Below are 19,962 nucleotides of genomic sequence, written 5' to 3'. Positions count from 1 at the left end.
TGGGGTATTATATAGGAGTTTTTAATGTTTTTTTTTTTAAAAAATCGGAGCTCAACGGCTCTTTTGGGCGGGCCCACCAGCTTTTCCTCTCTCTTCTCCCGCGACCACACTCACGCCTGCCTGGGGGCTCGCGCTCGCGCCCCGTTCGCGCCCAGGTTCGCGCCCCGGTGGTGTGGGGTTAGCGCCTGGGGGCGCGAGCGGAGGGGCTCACGCGCCCAGGTTAGCGCCCCACACCCCTCAGCCTAATATAGTTACCAAATAAACAAAAAAACAAACATGACCAACACAGCCATAGCTGTCACATACCCGACACACATTCATGAAATATAGATGTTTCCGAAGCTATAAACACTATTCTTTCATCATTCATCAATCTCATCAAACTAACAAACAAACACCTTAGCTCGTCTTTTCCGAACCTTCACTTCTCACCAATGAATCCATGTCCATTTGTTCGCTTAATAATCGAATCATTATCACTTAAACTCCCACCCACCACCAAACCCGTAGCTTCATCCTCCGGCATCCACTCAGCCGCCACTCCATGCTACTGCAAACTACTTATTAAAAACTTCCCGCCACAAACTGCCGTCATCCCACTCTCGCCAGACACCTCATCACCGCCGGAAAACACTTCCTCCGCCGTCAACTTCCACCTTGACCCAGCCGCAATCCGGCGTTTACAAAACAAACCGGTGGTGTTGACTGTGTCGATTTATACGGGTCGGATGGGTCGGACTTGCGGGTTTAGTGGTGGGAAGATGGTGGGTCGGGTCGGGGTGGTGGTTAATATTGATAGGTCGGTTACTAAACCGGTTTTGTTTCAGAATGGGTGGATTAAACTTGGGAGTGAACCGGCGGCTAGTCTGCATTTGAAGGTCCGGACTGAACCGGATCCGAGGTTTTTGTTTCAGTTTGGAGGTGAACCGGAGAGTAGTCCGGTGGTGTTTCAAATTCAAGGGAATATTCGACAGCCGGTTTTTAGTTGCAAGTTTAGTGCCGACCGGAATTCGAGATCACGGTTAGTTAATTTACTTTTCTAAATTAGTTATTTTATTAAGACAAATTTCTTTTATTTCTCGAAACTTAAACCCAAGTCATTTACGTGTTTAAAAGACTCTTTCTTTATCGCTAAGTCAGCAACCGAGTACCCATGCAGTGATTAGTTGTACATAAAATTTAAGTTGTAATTTAGTTGGACCCGGTTCATCATGGTGGCTAACTGGCGAATGGCGATGGCCCGGTGGTCCATATTTTTCAAAATGAATTTTTAATTAAATAAGCCTAGGAGAAACTATTTATGAGATTTCGTTCCATGGGAAGATCACAAATAATAAAATTTTGAATTTTTTATTTTTTATTATTGAAAATAAAGATGGGTATGATAACAAGAAAGGTGACAAGGATGATTTGATTTTAGAGTTTTGTATTGTACCGAACATGTGATACTTTTTTTTCACTTTTTTACCGTGCAAGCACATATTGTATGATTTTCATGTCTGACTTTGCATGTGGAAAGCAACAGAAAAGGAAAGATCATTTCGCATGTTTGTTGCAGTTTTAAAAGCCAAAATCACATTGTTTGGGTGACTCTTTTTTTCTTGTTGCTTTCCATTGCATTGATATAAGTTTCCTTAAAAAAGGTAAAAAGATCAGGCAAAAGGAATTTACAAATGTTTATTTAAATATCGGTAAATATGTTTAATAAGTCGAATGATTTACAAGTGTAAAACAATATTCATGGTGAACCACTAATTGCTTCTCCTTTAAGATAATGGTGTCTTCAATCTCTATGCATTATGCCACGACAATCATTTTATATCCATAATGTTAATTATTTTTTACCAACTGAAAAATGTAAGAAAATAGCATAATTTAATGTGCCAATATGTATCATCAAATAATTGATGTAATTGGCCAATAAATAATGCTCACAACTGTCAAAGACGACCACCAGCTTGATTCTTTTCCATGTGCTCAGGATTTTGGTGTCAGTTCAATTTGCCATGAATAACATTAACCACCATCTCTTAATTATTTTTGTTTGGTCCATTTATCATTTGACTTTAATTAAATCTTATTAATATTATCAAGTGCTTTTAATTTAAGTATAGGTTTAATTTTGACTAATATATGATATTCATCATCATCATCGTACTCAGTATATCCCACCAATAGCAAAGCTATGGTAGGGTCTGAGGAGGGTAAGATGTAGACAGCCTTACCTCTACCCCATAGGGATAGAGAGGCTGCTTCCGGTGAGACCCCCAGCTCGATAGTAGTTTTGCATCAAGCCTTGGACATAAGGCACATAGAACTCAATCATCGGCTGATCGGTGCATGTACCCTTGTCTTTCGGCTATCAACGCCACCACATGATGCCTGATTAACCTTCCGCTATTTTTAACGTTATTTTCACGAGTTTAGTAAAATAACGTCAAAATTAGTGCAATTTCACTTTTGCCCACCCGAGGGTTCACACATTAATATATGATATTGATATTCTTATTAATTTTGCAGTTCGCTCCCATCAGATTTTACCATGAACAATATCAATAGAGGATGGATGACAACGTTTTCAAGTGGAAAAGAAAAACATGGTAGAGAACGAAAAGGGTGGATGATCGTGGTTCATGATCTCTCTGGTTCATCCGTAGCTGCTGCATCCATGATCACTCCTTTTGTTCCTTCTCAAGGTTCTGATCGTGTTTCACGGTCAAACCCTGGGGCTTGGCTTATCCTTCGGCCTCACGGTGTCTCGATTAGTAACTGGAAGCCTTGGGGCCGGCTTGAAGCTTGGCGTGAAAGGGGCCCAACAGACGGATTAGGTTATAAATTTGAACTTGTCACAAATTCTATGACAAGCGGGATTCCTATTTCGGAAGGCACGATGAATATAAGGAAAGGCGGCAGATTTTGCATCGACGAAACATTAAAAGATTCAAGAGCTAGCCCATTGTCAAACATCAAAGGGTTTGTTATGAGTTCAAGTGTTGAAAGCGAAGGGAAAGCTAGTAAGCCAATGGTGCAAGTGGGTGTGCAACATGCGACATGTATGGCCGATGCTGCTCTTTTTATCGCGCTTTCAGCTGCAATTGATCTTAGTATGGATGCTTGCATGCTCTTTTCTCGCAAATTAAGAAAAGAGTTTTTACAAGACGAACAAGATTTTCTTTCATAAACATTTTAACATTTATAAAACAAATAAAACATATTCTTCTTATTTTTAAATGTAATCATATGCAATGATAACCAATAAAATTAGTGACCTAAATTTGGATTGAGCATGCCAATTCTTTCCTTCATGCTTAAAAAATATTTATGGGGAGGCTTAGCTTCTCTATCTTTTCCTTTTTTTTTTCTTTTTAAGTTCCTTTTGGTAGATGTATATGATGCTTTTGATGTTGAGATTTGAGGATGATACTGTATAGATAAAGTTTTTGTTTTTGATATTGTATTGATTTATTTTTTATTTTAACAAAGTATGTATAATTTGTGTTCTTGGGCAAGTAGCTATAGCACAACGTTTAATCGGATTAAATGTTTTCTTTTTCTTTCAAGTTAATTTACCATCGTCACCTCTTAATTGTATCTAACCACTGAATTAGAAAATTTGCTTGATTTGTATAAGCTAAAACCAAATAATTGGAAAGTGAATTTCCATCATGAAACAATATAATTGAACAGACAACTAATAAAAACACTTTAACGAAGAAATTATTACTACGTAGCATATGCGCTCATGTGAGTGTGAATGAGGTGAGTCGGTTTTAAGATGGTCGGCAGTGCGTTCTAAAAAGCAAGATGATTTTGGGTCCAAGTTCGAGCCTCATAAAGACCCTTCAACTTAACTACCCTCCCAAACGCTATCGAAAATAGGATCCCTCCCAAACGTTTTTATTTTCGACCCGTTGAAAAAAATGGGTCCCTAAAAACGTTTTTTTCCGACCCATTGGAATAAATGGGTCCCTAAAAAAGTCAATATTTTCATTTGGAGACTTGTACTTGACATATTACATACCCAAGTGAATATTTCTTATAAAGGTGTATATATATATATATATACACCTTTAATTATGTGTCGTTTTTTGTGCGAATGAGTTAGAACTCGTGGAGAACTTATTTGCTACTTCTCGTGCTTGAAGATCGATTATTAGATATTGACAGTCCCTTACTGATGATCTGGAAGACTCGAAATGAAGTTATTTTCAAGGCTAACGATTTGAAGACGAATTTTATTTTTGACTCGATTTCTCATTTCTCTTTTTTATGGATAGTTAGTTGGAACGATGAATTAAAAGTAACCTGGACCGAGTGGTTAAAAAACCCTATGCTTATGATGTAAGTGTTTGTTGTTTGCTTAGCTTTTTCTAACCATAATCTTTTTAATATATTTTTGCCATTAAAAAAAAAGAAAAATAAAATAGCATCACGACAAGCATTTTTATAAATTTAAGCATCCATGGCCCATGCGTGTACCACGACTAGTTGACCCATAGGCCATAGCCCACCAGATGACTGACTCATGGCCCACCAATATCCAGTCAACTATTCAAGTCTTTAACCTAGAGGTGTAAAAAAACCGGTTTGGGACCGGTTTTAGGTAAACCGAACCGAACCGGTTTGAGTTTAGACCGGTTTCACCCAAACTGGTTCCCAGACTGACCCAAACCGCCAGTTTTAGGACCGGTTCCCCTTAAGATATACCAAACTGGTCTTAAAACTGAACCGGTTTGAGAAAAACCGGTTAAACCGGTTTATAAACCGATCCGAACCAACGTGACTAGGCCGGCCTATCTTGCTTCTAAACTGGTTTGAGTCAAACCGGTTTTGATCAGCCGTTGACCAAACCAGCTCAATTTGGATTTAAAACCGGTTTTGTACACCTCTACCTTAACCCCCCCATCTTCAAGTTTATTCACCTTAATAAAAATATTTAGTTCTCCCTAGTTCTTATTCAAAAGTCCTTAAAGCAATATGGAACCACACCTGATTATAAATGTTTATAGTGTTGATCATTGGTATCCTAATTACAAACCATGAACATGAATATATATATATATATATATATATATATATATATATATATAGGGGTGGGTTAACATACAATAAGGGCTTATCGTACATGCGACATTTCATAACGTTTGATTAAAAAACGCGCGGTGGCAATTTCGTAAATAACCCAACAGTAGTTCGCTATCAAAATTCGTCGATTACAAATCAACTCTGATCCAAATTCGGAACTTGTCGCTCAATCTAATCCAATTTCTAAACTCTAATCACAGCTTACAGTATGAAATCTCAAAAGTCAAAACCCAAAATTGAAAAGAACGTCACTGAACATTAAAAATCTTTAAATTGATCAAAAATTGATGATTTAATCAATCGAATTGATGTGTAAGAGGTTTTAGAATCATCAATCGATTATGAAATACATATTAACACAATTAATTGAGCTCTGATTAGGGTTCAAGTTTAAACCATCTGCTCAAAGTTTAAACGTTCTGACCAAAATAAACACCAAAATGATGATTTAATCAATCGAATTGATGTGTAGAAGCATTTAGATTCATCAATCAATTATGGAATTGCAGAATAACGCACTCAATCGAGCTCTGATTAGGATTCAAAATATTATGTTTAAACGTTCTGAAACATAACTGAATACCTTTAAACGTTCTGACCAAAAAAGAATATCTTTAAACGTTCTAATACGTTCAACGAAGCACTGGGTGTTTAAAAACAAATAAACATCTTTAAACATTCTAATACGTTCTAAGAAGTTCAGGTTGTTTAGTTTAGAAGTTCTAAGAAGTTCTGGGTGTTCAAAAAAAATTTGGAAGTTCTGATAAAAAGTTTAAAAGTTCTAAGAAGTTCTGGCTGTTTAGAAGTTCTGGCTGTTCAGAAAGTTCTGGCTGTTTAGAAGTTCTAAGAAGTTCTGGCTGTTCAGAACTTCTAAAACTAACAAAAAAAAGAAATTAAACACATGTAAACATGAAATTGAACACTGAAATCACTTCATATAATCTCATAATCATCAAACAATCATCAATCGACTGTTAATTTGATCATTGATTCGACCATATGAACAAAATATGGAACGTCTGTAACTGGATTTCTTCAAAAACTCAAAATTAATTTATTGAAACTTCAAATTGATGATTAATTGGACAAATTTCAAAGTTTAATTGATCAATTAGTTCAATAATTTCAATTTCAATTGGGCAATTTAATCAACTGACATGTTAGCAACGATTGATGGTTGTGTCGGAAGAAGATGGTGGTCGCGAAGGTGGATGGTGGACGGAATCGTTGAACGGCGATGGTGAAGGTGGACGGAATCGACGGGAGAAGAGGTTGAAGGAGGCCGGCTCGCGTAATTTGGTTATTGAAGATGGACGCTCCAGACACTCGCGTACCTGTTGTACGATAATCGATTTTCGTATTCCATCCTTTACCTATATATATGTGTATATATATATATATAGGGTATAATCAATGTTGTAGAACCCACTAGGTGCTAGTCAGCTAGTAGGATACTTACTAGTGATTAGTTTGATTGGAATATTTATATGTATCTTTTTGAGTTAAAATCAAGGTTCAATTGCCTTTCTAAAAAAGTATATAGATAATGGTTTAAAAAAAAAGATCCAGTTTAGGATGGCTAGGGCTGACTACTGATTAATGCCATCGATTAGTTGAAAATTAGTTAGTAATTCATCGACTAGCTATTAATCATCGACTAATCTCCACTTAATCCCGAGTTTTACAACACTAGGAATAATGCAAAGAGATTATATCTCTTGAAGACAAACATACAAAACAAATACAATCAATACAACACACAAAGTATAAGATATGCTAATATTCTCTTTCAGTTTGAGTGGTAGCAGGATTGACGCTCAAGCTTAATCGAAAAGTATATCACATGAGACGATGTCTATGAGGAAAACATAGCAACTTTTAGTAGATCGTTGGGACAATGGATATCCACCCAATTCAATCAAAACTATAAATAAGAGGGTGCGCTCGAACAATTGAAAAAATAATACAATAAATTACTTTAGTTAACTAAATAAATACTCTTATTATATCTGGTTACATAATTACTCTAGCTATGAAAATATTTTTGTTGTATAGCAAAGTTATTTTGTTAATCACATAATTACAAACAATTACTCTAGTTAAACAAAATATTTCTTGCATTCATTTTATTAATCACATAATTTAGTTATACACATATTTTATTTTTAGAAGGCCAACTTTATTAAAAGAAAAATGAGGCATACTCACAAGAAGCAAGTATTTCGCTCACTCCAATTTATAAAAGTACTACAATATAATGGAAAATTGATAAAGTTATAATTGCATTATTTCGCTCACTCCAATATTGAGTGTTTGCTTTGATGCTTCATCCACAAGCTGAAGGATGTAGATTTGATTTCATTTATCACTTTGGTCATTTGAAATGGCATAGCCCTGCTTGCGGTGCGCACATATGATGTATATATGTGTGAACCCTCGGGTGGGCAAAAGTGAAATTGCACTAATTTTGACGTTATTTTACTAATCTCGTGAAAATAACGTTAAAAGTGACGGACGGTTAATCAGGCATCATGTAGTGGCGTTGATAGCTGAAAAATAAGGGTACATGCACCGATCAGCCGGTGTCCCGATGATTGAGTGCTATGAGCCTTATGTCCAAGGCTTGATGCAAAACTACTATCGAGCCGGGGGTCTCACCGGAAGCAGCCTCTCTATCCCTATGTGGTAGAGGTAAGGCTGCCTACATCTTACCCTCCTCAGACCCTACCATAGCTTTGCTATTGGTGGGATATACTGAGTACGATGATGATGATGATGATGTCATTTGAAATGGCAAGTTATCAAATATCAAGTCGATTATACTCTTCCAAATCATCCAATACGTTATCGCCGTAATGGACTTAACAACATGACCTTTCCTCTTTGTTCTTTATGTTTTTGCTTGGATACCAAAGAATTTCTTCCACCGTATCGAAGTTGCCCATTTTAAGTAATTTAACCCAATCGTATATGATCGACTAAACCCACTTTGAGACTAACAATGCACAATAAGGTGTTATGAGTTTCTACATTATTACCACACAAAACACATTGGACATGGCCAACATTAACTCTCCTAGTCAATAAATCCCACTTCGTTAAAACACGATCAAGTAGCAATCTCCAAATGAAACAATTTAACTTGACAGGGACACATTTAAGCCAATAGATAAAATCAAATGCCTGATGGTTCAGTTTTTCAATCTCCCATCTAATTGATTTAATAAGAAAACACGAAAGTAAGTCGTCCAAACCTTTCCAAAGCCACATATCCACATTACGAGTGAGTGTGATATTCGATAAAAGATTAAGGCAGTCATTCACCTATGAATGTTGCCCGATAAAAGATTAAGGCAACAATTCAGTCATGAATGTTGTCTAACCGTGGTGGGTTGTCTGCACCGTCTCTATTTCCAATCCAATCCACCATTGCTCCCATCTAAGGTTGCTCAAAAAACTAACGGCTCGCACAATAAAAGCTCGAATAAAACTTGTTAAAAAACTTGATTTGAAACAACCTGAGCTGATTTGGCCCATTTTTGTTATCGATCCAAAAATCGACCCAGGCTCGGTTCGGGTCATGGCTCGGGTCGTTGGCTTGATCTTAGGCTCGCTTAACTTCAGATTCAAGCTCGAGCTCGAAACCACTATGGCTCGACTTGTGAACAGCCGTACCCCGATCATAGCACTCAATTGCCTTCACATCCTTTTGTAGTTCCAAAGCAAAAATAGACCGGATCACCACGGATCCAACCAAAAAAAGGCCCATTTGGCAAATAAACATAAAGAGTCCAAATAGCTTGGGCCATTATTCAGCCCATATGAGCTGTTAAGCCTTAAATATATATTGCTCAGTTCCAACCCTAACCCTAAAATAATAATAATACAAAGCACCTGCTTCTCGTTCACTGCGTCCAGCCGAAACGAAGACTAGATCTAGCTAAACAACCTCCAATTCAACATGGGTAACCTTAATTACTTACAATATTAGATCACCCCGTGTTTCTATTACTTACAATCTTAATTATTGATTGTTTTGTTAATGACTGAATTTGTATACAGGTAAGGTTCACGGATCGTTGGCTCGTGCCGGTAAGGTGAGAGGTCAAACCCCAAAGGTTGCAAAGCAAGACAAGAAGAAACAGCCACGTGGACGTGCACACAAGCGCATTCAATACAACCGCCGTTTCGTCACCGCCGGTAAGTATCCGCCTGTTAATGTTATTATTTATTAAACCATTTGTTTGTTAGAATGTTAGATTGTTTAAACTGGTTCGTATTAAAAGTAAGATAAATAACTAATACTGAATCTGAGTCATGCTTTAATTTGATACTTAATATGCATTTTTAAAGTTATAGTTATTTGATTGGGTGTCTGTAAATATTGATCATCTTAAGTTTTTTGATTTTTGGGTTTCATCAGCTACAAATGGGTTGATATTTTCGACTATAACTTGATTTATATACTTATTTGTCTTGTTTAAGTTGCATAAAATTGTGCCATGTTTCGGTTCGGCCTAGCTTATGTTTTTTTTACATTTGAGTAATAACTAGGACCTAGGGGGTGTTTGGGATGGCTTATTTTCACCAACTTATAACTTATAAACTTTTTGAGAAGTAATAAGGTGTTTGGGACTGGTTATGTTGTAAGAGGAAAAGTTCCATATGTTACACTTTTGTAACTTATTAACTTAATGAAAAGTTATAATGAAGTAAAATAAGGAATACCAAACACCCCCTTAGTGACAATTTAAGCAATTAATTACTCATATTCTTTGTAATTTGTGTTCTTTTAGCTGTTTATTTGTAAGTATCTCTCATTTCAAGTTGACAAACTTTGATTTACATATTTATCATTAGAATAGGTGGATGGGAATAGTCAAGTATGGCAGTTAGAACAAACAAAATTATAATGTTGGAAGTGATTAATTGATAAAAAGTTTATATAGAAATTAGTATTACACTTAAAAGTTAATATTTAAATGCAAAATTAAAACGACATTTTCTTAAACTTATATATTTTAAGTTTTATCATTTTTATTCTTCAAAGATCAAAATTGTAACTGCTTTAAAACTGTTAAACATGTTAACTGGCCAAATTTAACCCAATTTTTTTTTGTGTCGGTTAGAGATGCTGCGATTAACAGCCGCATGGGTTATTGTTTATCGCTTTCAAAGCAGCTTTTTTGAATAATTTGATTTCACTTGGATTGACACATGTATTGCATTGCTGTGTGAATAAACATTAGTTGCGTGCATAGATAAAAATTGTATTGTGGTTGTTGAGATGATGGTGTTGATACATATGAAGTTGTGGCTAAAAATTTGGTTTATGATTGTGCAGTTGTCGGTTTTGGAAAGAAGAGAGGACCTAACTCATCAGAGAAGTAAGGTGCTGGACCATTTTCGGGTTTTTGACGATTAATATGTTTTGGTTTTGATGTTTTGAACATTTGTTATGTTTATTAAATGTTATGGAGTGGTAGTAACTTTTAGATGAAGTGATTGTGTCAACATTTCATGAGTTACTTTTTAATAGCAGCTGTTTGGATTGATGGTTAACTGGTTATTATTTAGGAGCGTTGTGTTTTGATTGTGATTTTTAAATAACTTTGAAAATATTGAAATTCAAAATATTAAAAAGAAATCTGTCATACTCTGAATGTTCATGTCTTATTAAATCTGAATTAGGTTCAAGATATGGTATAGAATGTTAAGTTTAATTCTAACTTGATTAAAATCGTAGATAGATGCCTAGCTTGTCGGTTTAGACTCTGACTTATCGAATGCTTTTGAAATCTTAAAAAACTTGATTCATTGCGTTTACGGTACAGATTAAACTACTCTCTAGATGTGTTTTTGAACATTTGAGATGTTTGTTTACGGCTAGAATGTTTTCTCTATCAAATCACCCTAATACAAGCCCAACCCACCAGTTATTTCTTGCGCTTTGTCCCAACTTTTCATAAAAACTTGTGCATGTGGGTGGGTTTTATTATCAATTGCTTGGTTTTCCTAAATGAATTTTGTTGTAGATGAACATATAGCAAGTTATTGTGTTTCATCTATACGATTTCAAAGACGCGGCCGTAAGGATTACATAGGATGTTAGAGGAAGAACATTGTTCTAATAAACAAAGTTGTACCGTGGTATTGAGGTGCACAAATCGGGTTTTCTAAATACCCGGGGTCAAGTATAGAACCGGGTTCGGGTATGACCGGGTACTGGTAATAATCGGGTAGGGTTCGGGTCGGGTATTGTCTCTAAAAGTCATACCCTATGCATCGGGTTCGGTCGGGTATAGAACCGGGTATTCTAAAACCGGGTATTTGAATACCCTATTATCGGGTATTGAAAAAACTCTATTTACGGGTTTTTTCGGGTATTTTTTTATATAGATTGGATTTTTTAAAAGTTTACACTTTTTAGGGGTATTATTCGGGTATTTTTAAGGTATTTTACGGGTATTTGAAATACCCGGTTTCAGGTATTGGAAAACCTCGGTTCCGGGTTCGGGTATTACCGGGTACAAATCGGGTTTTCGGGTATTACCGGGTACAAATCGGGTCCGGTTCGGGTTCGGGTTTTAGTGCCAAAATGCATACCCTATCCGTACCCTACGGGTAGGGTCAGGTTCGGGTATTAAAAACCCGGGTATTAGAAAAACCGGTTTCGGGTATTTATTTCGGATTCGGTTCCGGGTTCGGGTTTTTTGTGCACCTCTACCGTGGTATAGCTCTGGAATTGGGCAAAATATTTCACTCCGCCGGTTTACATAATGATTCATATCTATACATACAAGGGCCACTTAACTTATTCAGGGCTTTTAAAAAATAAATTTCATGATTAATTTATTTAAAAATTATACAACTTAATATGAGGTGACAAAATGAATGGGTTGGGTTGAACCGGGTGATGGGTCAGAATGGATTTAGGTTAGCATGAGTATGAGTCAATATGAGTTTTTTCTTAAAAAAGGATAAGACATTTATTTTAAATGCGATAATTCATTTTCGTGGGCCAAGGTTGGTTAACTCAACCTATCAACCTATCTTGACCCAAATTAAGGTTAAAATATAATGGGTTTTAAAAACCCCTTTAGAAATATTTATAACTCAAAATATAAAACAAAACCGAAAAAAAGTAAAAAAACTAAAAATGTTCGCCATCGTGCTCGTTCGCTAAAAAAAAGGTTTTGTCTCGGTTCAGGTTTGGTTCTTGCGGTTCGATTTTGTTTTTTTTTTCCATTTTGGTCGGTTTCGGTTTGGTTTCGATGTTTTCGGTATCTGTTCGGTTTCGATGATTTCGGGTCACGTTCAGTTTGGTTCCGTGGGTTTTGTTTTGAAATATAATAGGATGGAGCTTGTTTTATTCTATTCTAACCCAGAAACAAACTCTGACTAACCAATAACCAAAAGTAATTAGCAATCTTCCAACCCATCTTGATCTCCTTGAAAAACACTTTTAATCCATCATGACCCATTTCAGTTTTAAAAGTTATATATGTTGACCCAAAACAACTCATTTAGGTTTGTTTTGTCACCCCTATCAGTTATCCCACATCCTTGAATAAGTAAAAAATGTTAACCCAACGAGAGAAGAAAGTGATTTCAATGAAAATCTATAAAACACTCTCATCCTACATTCCTAAACGAAGGCAGTGATGCCAAAATAATGTCTTTAATACATGCTGCCAGTATACCTTAATGCTTAATTTTTTAAAAGTGTTTTAAACTTAAAGGGTCTAAAGCGTTTGACTTTTGTCAAGCATAGAAGACGCCTTTATGAGTACGTATGTATCTATAACCTAACGTCCTAACAACTGAGCATTTCAATTAGATCGATTGTTCCCGTAAGCCAACTACAATTGAGCATTTTAATTAGGGGAAGCATTTTTGTTTTAATTACTTTTTTTATTTTTAATTTATATTTTAAGTTAGGATTTTTTTATTAATTTTTTTAGACCACTAATTCTTCCCTCACTTTTTACTTGTATCTCAATTTATATTTTAACCTTTGCTTCGTTAGAAAATACTTAAAAGAGAAACGTGATTAGTAGAATGTCATATTTATCTTTTAGAATCGTTTCAATGAACAAGAATAATAAATATAAAGGGAAAATGATATTTATAATACAACTAGCAATTGGAACCGTGCGCGTTGCGGCACATCATTACGCTCATACGTGTCTGTGGCGTGACACGTATAAAAGTTTTTAAATCAAGCCATTTTTAAAGATCAATATTACCATACACTTACCTGCATAAAAGTTCCCCATTCTTGACCCGTTATGGCGCTATACGCCGAACCAGTTCCAATGTTTTTGCCAAATTCTTGCAACCAGAAACACACATATATGTCAATACACACACAAAGATGAACACTGCATTAAGAAACAAAACCAAATTATCCGACACTAACAAAAATATCTGCATATATAGAACATCCTAGCAGCACACACATGTCATACACATTTAGTAGCTGGATACCAAATTTAGTAAAGCTATTTTCCCTTCAAAAATTATTCATTAACAATGTTTGAATTCCTATTCAGAATTTGCTACCAAATTTAGTAAAGCTATTTCTCTGCAAGTAAAATACCTAGGAAAACCGCACCTTCAAGACGAACTCTATAGAGCCAAAACAAACAGGTAAACCAGCATACACAAAATTATGAATTAGTTATTAATAAAGAAGATCCAAAAACACTCCCCCAAACACATATCAGTTACTGTATTAAACCACAAACAAAGATAATAGTTTAGGCATGTCATAAAACTTGTATTACCAAGTCAAAAGTGACTTGAAATAGTGTAACAGTGAATTAGAAGCTGCAGTCAAATACCCCTACACAACTATAATAATACTAACATACCCTTTCTTGTGTTTGCATGTACTCGGTAAATGATGGTCTAATCCCATAAGATGAGGTCGGTGCCATGGTCACCATGTAGTTGAGATCCGAAGATCCGATCCTGAATACGCGGGTCCCATGGTCTCATGCTTGAATATGAAGTTCCTTCCATAGTTATTTCAACTCTTGCAAATACATCTCCTACAATAAATTTTCAAAACAATGCGAGTATTGCTGTTCTAAATGTTGATACGATAAGTGTCTAAAAATGATCAAGAGAACTTGCATATTATGTAGATGCCCATACCCATGGTATGTTGAAGCAGAATAAATATCTGAATTAAGCAAAGTATAAGCAATGATTCGTCCCAATATAATCCATTGAAGTTACCACCACTTGTGCAGACAAGCATCCATCTAAATTAAGACAACAACAATCATAATATGCAGTCCTTCATCGTTGGATTAATCAATGAAAACAGTATGCATTTGTATTATATATGTGTAGAAATCTATAATGTATAATTGTATATATGTGTGAACCCTCGGGTGGACAAAAGTGAAATTGCACTAATTTTGACATTATTTTACTAATCTCGTGAAAATAACGTTAAAAGTGGCGGAAGGTTAATCAGGCATCATGTGCTAGCGTTGATAGCCGAAAAACAAGGGTACATGCACCAATCGGGGTCTCCCGATGGTTGAGTGTTATATGCCTTATGTCCAAGGCTTGATGCAAAACTACTATCAAGCCGGGGGTCTCATCGGAAGCAGCCTCTCTATTCCTATGGGGTGGATGTAAGGCTGTCTACATCTTACCCTCCTCAGACCCTACCATAGCTTTGCTATTGGTGAGATTTACTGAGTACGATGATGATGAGGATGATGATGTGTAGAAATCTATAATTGAGGACTTACCAAACGGATCAGTAAACTTTAAGATGAAATCAAAAAATAGCATGGATGAAGACGACCCGACACTGGAGAAGAGGTAACGATGGAGATGCGTAGGTTTGTATACTATTATGTTACCCTGAACTGCAAACCATCACCGACCGACCATTCCTACAGCTGCTGCAAACCGATTCCTCTCGAATTTTAGAGGAAACGTCTATGTCGACGCAAGAGAGAGAGAGGGGGGGAGGAATGCATATACGTTGACGTTCCCCTCCTACATAAACCTGAACCGTAGAGTTTTCTTTTCCTCACGATTTTTAATCAGGCACGACATGTTCATACAAAACTATTTCCTTTTAAAACGCTACACCAAATTAAAAGAAAATAAAATGCACGTTAATATGATGTAATTCATCGATAATTTTCCCTTTTAAATCTATATATAGGCCTTTTATTAAATCATAAAAATATAACATGATACAACTAAATACTATATATATAGAATATTACGAAGACAATTGAAATGCTGAAACGTCCTGCAGTCGTATATATCGTAAATAAATCACCCAATTCCTTCTATATGGTTTTCTCTTCTTCCTCTTAAATAAAGAGAACCTAAAACTAATACAGAAGGAATATAAGTAGAACCACCATAGGATCAGTTCTAACAACCTAAAACTAATACAGAAGGAATATAAGTAGAACCACCATAACAAAACAATCAAACCAAGTTATATACAAGATCAATGCGTACACAATACAATGCTTGCTTGCTTATAAGTTTTAACCGTATTAACACCATGGTTCCGTTGTTGATAGAGGGGCGATGTCATGGCTGCTGTTGATCATAGAGAATCATTAATAACACAATAAAGGGTAAGTTTTGAAAATGTGAGTGAAATAAATTAGCCCAAATTTATAATTATTAATTAAGTAAAATGTTAATATTTATCTGGTCACTAAAATATCATATCCATTCTATCCCCGACTGACCGCCTTGTAGCAGTACTTTTCTAGGTAAATCTAAACGAATCCGAATTCGACCATAAAATGGATTTTATTAATTTGTCTTGTAGTTTCCGGCTTCCGGGAAGAAACCACCTTTCTACAAAAAAAAAAAAAAAAAAAAAAAAAAAAAAAACAATGTTGTCGTATAAAGTATTGTTAATCCATTCTTGATTGTAAAATCCAACAAAATCTTGTTTAGATAAAGAAGACGACGATAAAGATGAGGCCGACATGGAGCTATGATTTGGTTTAAAAAGTTGTTCGTGTTCGAGAGAGAAAGTGTGCCCTTTGTTTCGGGCTTAATGGTACGAAGATGTTTGATACAGTTTTACCTTTTCAAGTGACGAGGATTCAAATTTCACAAGTGACAAAAAATAATAATGTAATAACCCTTATTAGTTGTTTTTTAAACGGCTAAATTACTTATGAATCCACTTAAGCTGCCTATTATATGATTTATCATTTGAACCCTTCATCTTTACAGGGAGGGAACACCTATTATACATGATACCAAAGAACTAAATGCCTATTGTATCTCTGCTTAGTTATCATATCTGTTTGTTAAAGATGCAATTTACCTTTTTTCTTACATTTGTATATGGATGATGGCGTATTCCCACTTTAATTAATCTGTCAATTTACACACAGCTAAAAGTAAAAAATAATGTTGAGGTTACATCAAACCCTATCCCCTTAATAAATAAATCAACTCGTTATTGTTACTTTAGTCTATCGCACACGCTAATGGGCCATTATCATAGAAAGAAATGTGTATTCATTATTTTGCTTTTTAAGACACGTAAATCTTAACTAAGCAAAGTAAACACAAAGATCTAAACGTATTTAAGTTATCAACATATGGGAGTGTTTTCTATTGGCATACATAAAATAAGCAGACTCGCGTTGGCATAAACGCATATACATATTGTTTTCATATAAAATGACATGTTCTACCTGCGCTTCATTTTTTCATGCGTTAGCAAAGTTGGTTTCTTCTCATAATTGTTTGCTAGTCATACCCTTCGTGACATTCTTGTTCACTAACTAAATGCCCATTCTAATCAATGGAGTCTTTGCTACACATGCAAAGCCCACAATGCACAAGGAAGTAAGACACTTCGTATAAAGTTAACTGGAAACATAATTTTATACACACGACGCCCGAGTTTGTAAAGGATCAACATCCTATTTTCCACTTAAACTACTTAGATATCAAGTCATTTAACGTACTTATGGCATGTGAAGTGTACAAGCCAAAGTTGATAAATAAGGACCATTTTGTTCGTGAAAACTGTTGGAGAAACTTTAAAGATATAAGAACAATATCATTTCACGAGTGTCATAGGAAATTATGTTGATGAAAGCTAAAAACGGTTAATTAAGTTAACAGTTAACGGTTAAATCACGATGGTCAAGACACGTACCTTTATAATTGATCTTTCAAATGGAGCTTTAGAGTGGCTGCAACCATTGTTCAAACTTAAAACCTTTCTCCATTTACCACCCATTCCATCAAAAAATACATTTTTTTCCGATTATGTTAATCCCACATTTACAACTTTACCAAGTAATGTATGATGCCAATCAGTTCCACGACCAACATTAGGGAGGTAAATTACATGTCTTAAAGCAACGTGGTTTGATCCACAGACCCTCATGGTAGATTCTCACCTCGAACGCTTCGAACTTTGTCAGTCACTCAGGTCGGTGTCGGTCCATGAAATTTGCGGGGTCTGTGAATTTATTTTAACAGATTTCTAGTTGTGATTATATCACGCATACAAGATGAGCAAATCCTCTCTTTTAAAGTCAAATAGCAAGTTTACATTAATATCACAATAACCTAGCATAACATATCACATTAAAAGGTAAAAACAGTAACAACAAACATAACATAAAAATCACATTGAATAACAATAGAAACAATAACACCAATAAGGATAACAATAATTCCACCCCATTTCCTCCCTCTTTTCTTTCAGAGTAACCCCCAACAAAATATACTTCTTACACTTCACCCCCACAAACAAATTACACTTCACCCTCTCATACGATACCCATATTTACAATGACAAAATCACAAAATGGCTTTTTAAGTTTTATCATAACTAATTGTACCTCTTAAGTCATAACTAAATACTAATGGCATTACGTAACCATATTATAATCCGTAATAATTAAAAAACCAACACTTGGAAGGTATTAGGGTGTTTTTGGATACCATTCACTTCACAAGCTCCGAAATCCACTCCACATCCGGGTTTGAACTTTCTCCCAGGCCCGGGTCAACCCGATCCGGCTCCATCGAGTTCTCCTTGCTCAACTTCTCAAACATCTTCACCCTCAAATCCCGACCCGACTCCACTCTCTCCATAACCGGTTCCTCCCATATCTCCGGAAACCCGAGACTCGATCGGGTCATGGGTCGGGTCGGAGTCGACGGCAGGCTGTAAAACCCGGATCTCGGAGACGAAACAACCCGACCCATTTGCATACTGTATAACCCGGGTGTTTTGTTAAGCTGTAACCGCCGGAGAGATGCTAACATATCATTGACCGTTACCGACCCAAGTGACCGGCTTAACGAACCACAACCCATCGGAGACATCGGCGGCGACTCCGACGGCGGCGTGGAAGTTTCCGATGAAGTTGAAAACATAGCCGGAAAGTTCGACTCCGTCCGTGGATTCGGACTCAACACACGAAGCTGCTCCGGCGTGTGTGCGAAGAAACACACCCTCCGGCGACAATTAACACCGTCCTTACACGGTTGTGTACGGTACCGATAAGGGTGTAGCCAACACTCAAAAACCCCATGAGCAAACTCACAACCATCACCTGTTGTCAGATGTTCATATCAGTAATAGAAAACATGAATAATAATAAACACATGAACTGTTACAGCATAGCAGACAGGGCCGGCCCTTGAGGGTAGCAGGCAGACAGGGCCGGCCCTTGAGGGTGGCTGGTAGTCAACGAACCGACACCCAGTTAAGCCCAATTTTTTTTTTTTTTTTAAAGTATATGTATTTTTATTAAAAACAATATTAATATTTATACTCTTACATAACCATTAGCTTAGTGGTATTCTCCAACCAACAGGTTATTAGTAAACTCAAATAAAAATTAAATTGTTTTATCCTAACAAAATACTCATTTTATTTTACCTGACGACCTAAAAGATTATCGTCTTAGCCTGAAACTATTTTATTGTTTGCTTTCTCGGAACTAGCCACGCAGGGAGAGTAATAACCATAACAATAGAATAACCGTAACAACAGAAATGATATGTTCATTATAATTAAATAACGACCACATATAAATAAATAGATATAAATTACATCACCTTTTTTACAGCTTCCTTTACGGAACTCCGGGCAGGCAGTGCCGGAATAATTATACTTCCGGGGATCACGCCGGCGAGCTTTCTCGCCGGGATGAGCATACGGACAGTCGGCCCAGTCATGTGACCGAGCACGTGCACACTTAATAACTTTAAACTCATACATCCGGAAACTGTCACAGGAAAAAGCCTCAGATGTGATGTCAAAGTCCGTATTAGATCCGTCATCGTCACCGTTGAAGTCTTCTTCTAGGTATTGGCGTAAAGCGGCGTCGTTTCGGAGGAAGTAAGCGTAGTCTTCAATGGTGGTGGCATTGGGACTGTGTGGAGAAAAAGGTGAGATTACTTGATCGTCTATCTACGTTGTCCATGGAGGAACATGCACGGCCAACATGTTGTGTTGGTTTTGGTCTCCGACCATGTTTTCTTCGGTGTCCTCTAGGTTTTCTTATTCCCAGTTTTGTTGGTTTTTAAGGTGAAACCGAAAGTGTGTGGTTTCAGTTTTGAAGGTTTTTATGTGTTTTTGGTTTCTAGACTTCTCTCCATATATAAACCGCTGGGACATAGTGGTTGTGGTGGGGTGGGGTGGGGTGGGTGGGAGGAATTTAACCATGGTTAATAGTTCATAAAGCATGGTTAATAATTTATAAAGCATACGTAGTACTTTTTCTATTTGTTTATATTTTTTATATGTGTTACGGATATTGAGATTCCCTAATTCGAGGGTATTGCTTAAGAGACTTCCTACGATAGTCAATTTGGTGAGTAAGGGTA

General features: G+C 36.3%; 2 protein-coding genes and 1 pseudogene across 3 annotated transcripts; 2 read left to right on the top strand and 1 right to left on the bottom strand.

The window, feature by feature from the left end:
• Nucleotides 1-426: 426 nt before the first annotated feature.
• Nucleotides 427-3,366, top strand: LOC143586149 (uncharacterized). Its single transcript, XM_077067753.1, has 2 exons — nucleotides 427-1,021; nucleotides 2,521-3,366. The coding sequence occupies exons 1-2, from the start codon at nucleotides 435-437 to the stop codon at nucleotides 3,179-3,181; spliced, it is 1,248 nt and encodes a 415-aa protein (XP_076923868.1). The 5' UTR covers nucleotides 427-434; the 3' UTR covers nucleotides 3,182-3,366.
• Nucleotides 3,367-8,963: 5,597 nt separating this feature from the next.
• LOC143586148 (small ribosomal subunit protein eS30z/eS30y/eS30x) lies at nucleotides 8,964-10,640 on the top strand. The gene is made up of 3 exons (XM_077067752.1): nucleotides 8,964-9,050; nucleotides 9,148-9,285; nucleotides 10,430-10,640. Exons 1-3 carry the CDS (start codon nucleotides 9,047-9,049, stop codon nucleotides 10,474-10,476), a joined length of 189 nt encoding a protein of 62 aa, XP_076923867.1. The 5' UTR covers nucleotides 8,964-9,046; the 3' UTR covers nucleotides 10,477-10,640.
• Nucleotides 10,641-17,728: 7,088 nt separating this feature from the next.
• Nucleotides 17,729-19,758, bottom strand: LOC143586142 (zinc finger CCCH domain-containing protein 20-like; annotated as a pseudogene). The gene is made up of 3 exons (XR_013144663.1): nucleotides 19,192-19,758; nucleotides 17,850-18,683; nucleotides 17,729-17,815 (listed from the first exon to the last, which is right to left on the bottom strand). The product of XR_013144663.1 is annotated as a zinc finger CCCH domain-containing protein 20-like (transcript).
• Between the last annotated feature and the right edge of the window lie 204 nt (nucleotides 19,759-19,962).

Source organism: Bidens hawaiensis, unplaced genomic scaffold (assembly GCF_021521415.1).
Source record: "Bidens hawaiensis isolate Kalapana, Puna unplaced genomic scaffold, B.hawaiensis_p1.1 tig00034363_1, whole genome shotgun sequence".
Taxonomy (NCBI): domain Eukaryota; kingdom Viridiplantae; phylum Streptophyta; class Magnoliopsida; order Asterales; family Asteraceae; genus Bidens; species Bidens hawaiensis.
The sequence above is the reverse complement of the archived record's forward strand: the minus strand, read 5'-3'. Positions and strand labels throughout refer to the sequence as shown.